The 9,425-nt window shown below is 58.0% G+C and overlaps 1 protein-coding gene across 1 annotated transcript; it reads left to right on the forward strand.

Moving 5' to 3' along the window:
- The first annotated feature begins 6,444 nt into the window (after positions 1 to 6,444).
- On the forward strand, positions 6,445 to 8,472 carry EMD (emerin). The gene is made up of 6 exons (XM_012661973.1): positions 6,445 to 6,668; positions 6,798 to 6,902; positions 7,057 to 7,134; positions 7,338 to 7,471; positions 7,950 to 7,999; positions 8,076 to 8,472. The coding sequence occupies exons 1-6, from the start codon at positions 6,587 to 6,589 to the stop codon at positions 8,407 to 8,409; spliced, it is 783 nt and encodes a 260-aa protein (XP_012517427.1). The 5' UTR covers positions 6,445 to 6,586; the 3' UTR covers positions 8,410 to 8,472.
- Positions 8,473 to 9,425: the final 953 nt, after the last annotated feature.

Below are 9,425 nucleotides of genomic sequence, written 5' to 3' on the forward strand. Positions count from 1 at the left end.
GCCAGCTAATGGAGTGTGGGACCAACCAGGGTGCCCCTCACTGGGAGGCCCAGAACTGGGAACATGAAGAGGTGCCATCCTGGTCTCACAAATGAGAACTGGTGACAGGAGAAGAGGGGAGGACTCTGGTCAGGTCCAGACTGGCTGGCTCAGCTGGTGAGGGTCACATACCATTTGTACACTAAGGTTTGCTCATGGAGAGGGGAGGAGATGGGGCCCGGTTTTCGCCACAGACTAAGACCCTAACGAAGAAGAGTTGCTGTTGGCTAGGTTTTAGAATAAAGGCAAGGCTCTGCTGTGTCCCCACCAATGTGGGAGGAGGTTACATGTGGGTCCTCAAAGACACCATTGTGGCAGCATGAGGCAGAGGGGCCTTGGGCAGGGGCTGGCAGTTTGCACTCCAGGCCACTCAGGGGCTGCCTTATGGATTTTTTTAGTTTTGACAGAATCAGATTCCCCAGCACCTCTCGAAACCTTCTGCAATGCTGGCCCCTCTCCCAGAGGCCTGTGTACAGAGTGCTTGCTCAGTCCTCCCCCGTGCCACCCCTCCCCACACAGATCCAAGCTGTTTCCTTATGAGGTCAAGGAATTCTAGGTTTGCCTTCTCCCTAAGGAACACCCCCCACCCGCACCTGCCTCAGCATTATGCCTTTTATGCCCCCCAACTGGTTGCCCCACGATGAGGTCCCACCACAGACAGCACCAGGAAACTAAACTGTAATGGTCCCCCTGCACCCACCCTGTGGGTACGTGAAGCCTAAATCCAGCTGCATTGCAGTGCAGCTCCATCCCAGACCACTAGAAGCCAGGGGAGCTCTTGGCCATCAGGGCTGAGAGGCTCTACATGCCCCCCACCCCCAATCTTAGAGAGGAAGAATCAGGATCTCAGGTCAGGGGAGACTTGTCCAGGGGCGCTGAGTACAGCAATTCATTCGCGGACCATTCCCCTGGCCAGGACCTGGTCCTCAGAGGGATGACATGGCTTCAGAGCTCCCTGGTGAGGGGTTGCAGTTGTCAGAGGAGCTGGGAAGGGTGGACGGGGAAATCTGAGGGCTACAGGGGGTTCTGGGAAGGGCAGGCAGAGGAGACGTTGGTGTACAGCCAATTCTAGGTCAAGAGTAAGAAAACTGAGCTGCTCCTTTAAGGATGGGGAATGGCTTCTAAGCAGTATACAGTATTGTATAACTTGCAATCCTAGCAAGATTGAAAGTTCTAAAGAAAAAATATCAACATGAAAATATTTTTCAGTATCTGTGTACAAAGAGATGATTGTTCATTGAGTTGTTAACATTTTCCTTAAGCTCAGAATCTTAATAATAAACAATATTTAACTTTGCAAGGATTTTAAAGATTTTTGGGTTTTTAACTTATATTCAAATGCTTTGAAATATTTGCTCAGATGGTAACAAAAGTCATAAGACAATGATTATTGCGACATTAATGTGTTGAAAACTGTGAAAACCAAGGGAAACGGTGAATGGTTAGCTAACCAGAAGCCTTGTATTCAAGCCCTAGAACACATCGGGTTCATCTTGTTACTGTTGACATGGCTGGTTGGAGATTCAGCCTGGCTTTGCAGCAGGAATGGAGCCAATTCTAGTAGTTTTCTGACATCTTCAACATGGGAAGAAAATATCTTTATTATGATCCTCACCAGGGAACAGCTGGTGCAGTACAAACCTTCATCCCTCCCTCCCCAGACCTGGAAAAAGTAGAGACAAGGAACTTCTTGTGTTTAGAGTAGGGGGAGGGTTCAAATACAGTGGGCGTCCTGAGACTCAGCCAAGTATCCACCACCTCTTCTGTGCTCCCCCCACCTGTTGTACCCCTGGCTTGGATTGTGGTGCCTGTGGGTAGGTGGGACTCCCCTCTCAAAGGACAGCCTGGGCTGTGAACCCCAGCATAGCCACCTCAATTCACTGCCCCTCCCCCCAGCAGGGGCCTCTGGCTGGATGGAGCAGCGGCAGGCAGAGCCCCTGGGACTGTCGGAGGCTTCCGCAGTGAGTCAGGTGAGAAATGTCATCAACAGCAGAGCTAGCAAAGGCAGCAGCAGATGCAATGAGGCCTAGAAGATAGCCAGCACCTTGCTATTAGTGTTAAACTGGGTATTGCCAAATTCACTTGGCAAGTGTGACCAAGCTCCTTCTCTCCCTCCCTCCCTTCTTCTCTTTTTAAATGAAGTAGAATGAAATAGAAAATATCAGAGTACTTTACAGCTACTACTTTACAGGTAGTAAGGGGAAGTACTGTTTTGTGAAACGTCTGTTTCAGTTACATGTCTGTGTTCGTGTCCATGTGCTGCTGGCTCAAAATGTAAATTGTAATTCTTCTTCAGGGTTCTAGGCAAAATGTTAAAATGACACTGCTTTATGTGGCTTTCCCCAAGGAAGTGACATTTGAGCTGAATCTGAAGCTACCAGGAAATGGGCACGTAGAAGAGGAAGAGAGAGGCTAGCAGTGCCAGGGCGTGGCTGTGCCCACCAGGTTCACAGACACTTGGTCCGTTGGCCGCACCCCGCTGCGCACTCCCAGGCTCTGGGACTGCACCGAACCCGCCTCTGGAAATTCAATAGGTTCTGCCGCTGCCTCCCGCCCAGCCCAAGCCCCAGCTTGTTCATCACAGGGCTCCGGTCCCTGGTCCAGCTTTGCGGTGGTAGGTGCTCAGTGAACACCTGCAACAGCCTGCTGTCCCCCATCCCGGGGGGCGGAATCCGACTTGCCTGGCCAGCCCAGGCTTGGGGCAGAGACAGGGGACTGTAACTGTGGGTGACTTCCTGGAGGAGGTGGCCTTGGAGCTGGGCCTTTCCAGCTGAGGAGCACTTGGCTCCCCCAAACTCAGCCATGCAGCGTCGTTGCAGTTGGGCCTATGTGGGCCCTGCAGACCCTGCGGGCGCTGGAGGCGAGCCCCCTCCCCGAGGCCTGGCGGCCCTCAAGGGGCGATGAGCTCATGGAGGGCGGCGACGCCAGGCGGCCGGGTCGCTGGAGCTCACGGCGCGTCCCCGCCCCCCCCCCATCCCGTCCCTGGCTCCTGGGCGATTTTACCAATTAAGGCTTTCTCGCCGGGCCGGGCGCGGGGCGGGCGCGGGGCGGGGGTGCGGCCAAAAAGAAGGCGGGTGGCGGTGGCCCATTCGCGTGGAGGCGCGCGGCGCGCAGCGGACGCCCGCGGAGCCCTGAGGCGCCTGGCACCCGCGCAAAGGCAAGCTGAGCGCCACCCCGCGGTCGCCGGCCGCCCGCAGGGACAGCAGGTGAGGCGTCTGCAGCTAGGCTCCGTGCTGGCTGAGGCGAGGGTGGAGAAGGCGGTCAGAGAGGCCCGAGAACGCAGGCGTCGGCTCGCGCCCAGGCCCGGGCCAGGTTCAGCTGGGGTGCACGAGCGCGATGGAGGCGCCCCTGGCGTCGGGGAGTGGGTGTGCGGGCACTGCCTTCCGTAATTTGCCCATGGGCAGTGTCTGCCCCACAAGTGTGGAAGCCCAAAGCCACGGGGGTCCCTTAGAGAGAGAGGGTGTCTGGGCTTTTGGCAGGAGACTGGCGCCTGCACAGCTGCCCGTGAACCGACCACTGTATGCCTGTGTGGGAAAGACCCAACGACACCAGGACCTTGCATGGGCTGAGGGTGAGTGGCCCCTCCCTGGAAAGCCACTTTTAAGCCAGTGTGCGCACTGGGAGGGTGGGTCCCTTGCTGGTGCAAGTCCACAGCTGCTTTGGACACAGGGGAGCTGGTTCTGGGACTGCTGTGGAGCCATAGCAGGGGTGTGGCCAGGCCAGATTCCCCTGCTGGGCCCTGGGCCCTGGGCCTTGTCCCAGGTTGGCTCTGGGCTGGATGTTCACTGCCAGCCAGGATATGAGCAGCAGAGTCCCCAGTTTCCCATGCCACCTGGGCCAGGAAATTAGGTGAAATCCGCTGGCAGGCCCATTTGTAAGTGCTCCAGGCTGCACTGTCAAAGTGGGAGCTTGGAAAATGGGGGCCCTCATCTGCCGCACCAGCCCAGGTCTCTTCTCACCTTGCCAATCTTCTATTTCCTTTTCTCCTGGCGCCCCCTGGCTACAAAGGCCTGGAAAGGACTCCTAAAGGATCCCAGCTGAACAGCCCCTGGCCTTGGGACTATAGCTCCCTGTGGGAGGGCCTGGCCTGGGGTCTGAGGGCCAGGGGTGGTGTGGTGGGCGGGGTGTGTCTAACGTCCAAGAATCTACTCCAAATAAGGGAAAATATGAAAGAGCTGGATTTTGGCTTCCCAGGACTGTCCGATCTGGGGGCTTTGGGATCGGGCGACATCTGGTGGTGATACTGTGTCCTCCTCAGGAGAAGAACCCTCTACATTCCCATTGCTTGTTTTCTCTAAATAGGGAAAACCTAGGGCTGGAAGCCAGGACACCCACCTTCTGACACCCTTTCTGCTGGAACTGAGTACTGGTCGGTTACTCTGACTCAGTTTCCCTGCTCTCTGAACATTAAGGAATGAACCCAGATGACCCAGCTGGATGGCACTTAGTGGAGAGAGAATCAGTTTTGATGTAATTCCAGCCCTGGGAACTTGTTTCTCAGTGAGGCACAGGGATCAGAAGGACAACCTTAAGTCTGTCTTGAAAGAAGCCTGGCAGGGAGGGATCTGCATGGGGTCCCCCTTGACAGCTCTCTCTCCCACCTCCCCAGCTCCCAGACACAACAGCATGGTGCATTTTGTGCAGGTGTGTCTGAAAGTGGTCAGGAGAGGAGAGAGTGTAGGGGGGTGGGCCTCAGTACTTAGAAAGTGCGATTTGGAGCCCCCTCAACCACCACTGGTGGGAAAAAAACAGTGGGGTTACAGGCAGCCCCGAAGTGGACGTGTTGATAGGCAGGGGAGATGCTGGCTCGGCTTGCAACCCCACCACCAAGGTTATGGGAGAGCCAACCATATTTGGGCATGACATGCTGGCCAACCCAGGGCTTCCTTCTCCCACTGGTCTTTAGCAGATAAATTAATTATTACTGGAATCAAGCAGTATGGACAGAGACCTTCCTTTCTAGAAAAAAGACATAGAGAAGGGAACATCCTAGAGAGGGGAGGTACACAGGACTGAGAGGAAGAATCCAGGACTGGTGAAGAAGCCATAGGTAGGCTGGCTTCTCTTGACTGAAGAGAGTGGCAGTGAGTGTCCCCAACAGTGCTCTTTCCCCTGTACCTTTGCTGGTCTCCGTCTCAGCAAAGCGGCCTCTGCACCATCTCCAGTTATCTACCAGAAAATTCGTTTTGAGTGAATAGCTCGCCACTGTTCTGGGGACACAATCCAGGCTTCTGAGCAAGTCTTGGCAACATTATATTTCATACTCCCCCGACCCCTGGCCCTCTGACCCCCTTGTCCTTGGGCCCCCTCTGGACCTGCCACCACACCTGAAGCCCACCCAGACCCAGCCTGCCAAGCCTTATGAGAACCCTTGAGCAGGTCCTCTGGGTCTGGAAAGCCATTCCCCTCAGCCCTCTGCCCTGCCACGCTGGGCCGGGATCACGCTGGGCTAGGGGCCATTCTGACTGAAGAGGAAAGCACCCCCCGCGGGCCCCAGGTGAACAGCACGGAGAGTTAGGCGGACACACGCTGCCTCTGCACGCATGACACTGCGCCCTCTGCCCGTGCCCATTGGCTTGCCCGGGCCCCTTCGAAGGCTGCTTGCTCCTGGAGTGCTGGCGGCCTCCTGGCCCAGTGCCCCATTTCCTCCCGGGTGGAGCGAGGAAGGAGGGAGCGAGGGAAGGGGAGAGGGAGGCGGTGGGAAGCAGCGGGCGCAGGTGCGCAAGCGAGGGCCATGCAGACGAGAAGAGCGGGCCTGGGGCAGGGGCTCTGCGGGGCCCAGCCGGGAAGCCGCTTCCCTGGCGTTGCTCACGCAAAGCGCTCCCAGCGGTGCCTGCCGGGGCCGGCGGTCGCCAAGGCTTCGCTCTTGCCCGCTGCTGCCTGGGCAGCCGGGAGCTCGGGGAAGGGGGACGACGGCAGGGGGCGCGAGCGGGGTGCAGGGACGGGGCGGAGCCCAAGCGACTCAGGGACCGCAGCCACACCAAGAGCGCCGACTCTGCCCGCTCCCACGCCCAGGCAGATCTTTGCTGGTTCCCCTCGCTCGCAGGCCCCGTCCATCTCTCAGGTCTGGCCCAAACACGCCGGCGTGTGACGTCTGGCTGGCTGGCCGCAACCCTCCCTGGCCTCTCAGCCCGGCCCGCTCCCAAGGTTCTACCGGTCTGCGCCGCCTCGACTCCCCCGCAGGCCCCGCCCCCTTCCACCCCTAGCCAATGCGGTCGGCCTGTGACGTATGTGGTCGCCAGGCCCGCCCCGCAATGCGCGGCCCCGCCCCGCAATGCGCGGCCCCGCCCCGCAATGCGCGGCCCCGCCCCGCCCACTCTCCAGGCCAGACCGATCTGCGCCAGCTGTTCCGCGCGATTTGGCTCCGCCCCCCGCAGCGCGCGCAGCCTGCGGTGTCCGCGGCCGTGATGCGAGAATGACGCAGGCGTGACGCGAGCGCGGCCGCTCCCGAGGCGCTCGCGCTATCCCCGCCGCGCTCCGAGGCAGCCGTTGCTTGGCCTGTTTCGCCAGGCCCGGGCCAACCTCAGGCCTTGCCACCCCACCAGCCATGGACGACTACGCGGTTCTGTCGGACGCCGAGCTGGCTGCCGTGCTGCGCCAGTACAACATCCCGCACGGGCCCGTCGTGGGTACGCAGCGGCGGGTGGGACCCCTCCCGGGACCCGCTCCGCCCTGAGCCTCCCCCCCTCGCGCCCCCCACCCCCGCGCTCTTCCCCGGGCTCGCGGCCCGCGTCCCTCACCGTCCCGTGTCTGGCCAGGCTCCACTCGCAAGCTCTACGAAAAGAAAATCTTCGAGTACGAGACCCAGAGGCGGAGGCTCTCTCCTCCCAACTCGTCCGCCTCGTTCTCCTATCGGTTCTCAGGTGAGGTCCCCGCCTCGCTGCCTCTGGGGATGAGGCTTGGGAGACGGGGAGGATGAGGTCGCGAGGGCGTGGCAGAGCGCTGGTCCAGAGGGGCACTGGGGCGAAGGGAGGGAACCAAGGGGGCAAATGGTTCTGTCTCTTCTCTTCAACTTAGACTCGCATTCAGCGTCGGTGGGCTCAGATATGTACGACCTGCCCAAGAAAGAAGACGCCTTGCTTTATCAGAGCAAGGGTAAGGCAGGGTGGGTGGGCACCTTGGCACCTTCATCCCACTGTGTCACGGACTGCGGTCACAGGGAGACCCTGAGACCTCAACCCCCACCACTCTTCAGCCCTAGAGGGTAGAAGGCTGTGAAATGGGATTCAGATTAGGGCCATCGGGCCAGGTGGGGGACACCAATGCTCCCTCTGCTATCACTGCCCCCCCTTCCCAAGGCTATAATGACGACTACTATGAGGAGAGTTACTTGACCACCAGGACTTATGGGGAGCCCGAGTCTGTGAGCACGTCCAAGGGCTTCCGCCAGCCTGTGACTCCACTCTCAGATGCTGACACCTTCCACCACCAGGTGAGCTGGTTGGCAGGCACCCTGTACTTGGCTATAAGCTAGAGGATCATGGCTGGGTTTGGATAAATCGAGGGGACCACTGGGTGAAAATGGTGGCTCCTAGGCCTCTAGGGAGAGTTAGGGTCAGCAGACACCTGTTTGTTCAGGGTCCCAGTTTGGGGAGCCATCAGAGCTATTTGACTAGAGCACATGGGACGTGCCTTGCACCCTGGTCTGGGATCTAGGTTTGAGCTCTTTCTGAGCATCCTGGGGGAGAAAGGAGGATGCTGGGGCATGGACAGCCAGGACAGTCACTGAGCACAGGTGGTAAGGCCCCATAGACCAAAGGCTGAGAACCCAGAACCGTTGCGGGATGGGGGTGGGCTTAGCCTTTAAGCAATGGTCAGAGTGGGCCAGCTGGGGAAGCTTGGACTGAGGGACACAGCAGGGCCATAGTGGCCCTGCCAGCCAGTCTCCTCACCCCGATTCTCTTCTGCAGGTGCGTGATGACAATCTTTTTTCTTTTCCTGAAAAGGAAGGCAAGGATAGGTGAGTAGTGGGGAGGCCCAGGGGCTGGTTCTGGGCCCAGGCACCCTGGCCCACCTACTCCCCTCTTTTACCACAGGGAACGCCGCATGTATGACCGGGACAGTGCCTACCAGAGCATTGCGCACTACCGCCCTGTTTCCAACGTCTCCAGGAGCTCCCTGGGCTTATCCTATTATCCTACATCCTCCTCCGCCTCTTCTGTGTCCTCATCTTCATCTGCCCCTCCTTCATGGCTTGCCCGCCGTGCCATCCGGCCGGAAAAGCAAGCCCCTGGGGCTGGTCTCGGCCAGGATCGCCAGGTCCCGCTCTGGGGGCAGCTGCTGCTTTTCCTGGTCTTTGCGGCCTTCCTGCTCTTTGTTTACTACTCCATGCAGGCTGAGGAAGGCAACCCCTTCTGGATGGAGCCCTGAGGGTCTCAGCTTTGGAGCCAGCTCTTCTCAGAAGTCCTGGCTGACTGCCTTAGCAGTGTTTGCTGGGGGTCGGGGGTGGGGGGTGGGGGCTTTTCTGTGTTCTAACTCACAGGGGTGGGCCTAGCCCGGGGCAGTGCTTGTTTCCCCTGCCTTGTCCTGCCAGGGAGGCAGCACACTCAGGCCCTCCTGCGTAAGGTGGACCTGGTGTGCCTTCCTCTGGAGCCTCCTGGCCCTGCTTCCTCAGACCCTTAGGGCCTGGGAGAGCAAGACCTCACTCCTGCAGAGGGGACTGTGGTGGTGGTGGTGGTGGTGGTTGTCATGCATGCCTCCTGTTTCATTGTCACCTTGTTGGGGGGATTAACCAAAGGCCACCCTGACTTTGTTTTCGTGGACACACAATAAAAAGACCATTTATTTTTAACGTGTTGGCTCTCCCTGCTGGGGTAGGGGTTGGGGTCCCATGGCACAGGCCCTGGGGCTTAGGTCTCAAGGATCACTGTCTGGCTTTATTGGTTCTGCATTTTCGCTTTGGTCTGAGGGTAGGGGTCAAGCGCTACCCAAAAATGTTTGCGTTTTGTTTGTGAGTTTTATTCCCTCATTCCCCAAAGCACTTGTTAACAACTTATAATGATGGTACAACAGTATGTAGAGAGAACCCACTTGGAAGTGCAGGTACAGCTGCATGTACGATACCAGTTATCTGCCAATGTCGTCACTGGGAAAAGCCTCGTGTCTAAGGGCGTGGGGATGGAAAGCAAGCATCTCGGTAATGGGTGGTTCCTCAGCTCTTGAACTGCTGCGTGTTTAGTGACGTGGGCAAAGCTCCAAAGACTGAAATGCCTGATCATCTCTGCATACTCAAATTCTTCACCTGTCTATATTCTCACTTATCTCCCAGGTTTTCTGCCTTAGATATGTATTTCAGTCTCCAAAGTTTACATACGTGTTTCTTTTCTTTTCTTTTTTTTTTTTTTTGAGACAGTCCCACTGTGTTGCCCAGGCTAGAGTGCCGTGGC

This window comes from Propithecus coquereli, unplaced genomic scaffold (assembly GCF_000956105.1).
Source record: "Propithecus coquereli isolate 6110/MARCELLA unplaced genomic scaffold, Pcoq_1.0 Scaffold748, whole genome shotgun sequence".
NCBI lineage: Eukaryota > Metazoa > Chordata > Mammalia > Primates > Indriidae > Propithecus > Propithecus coquereli.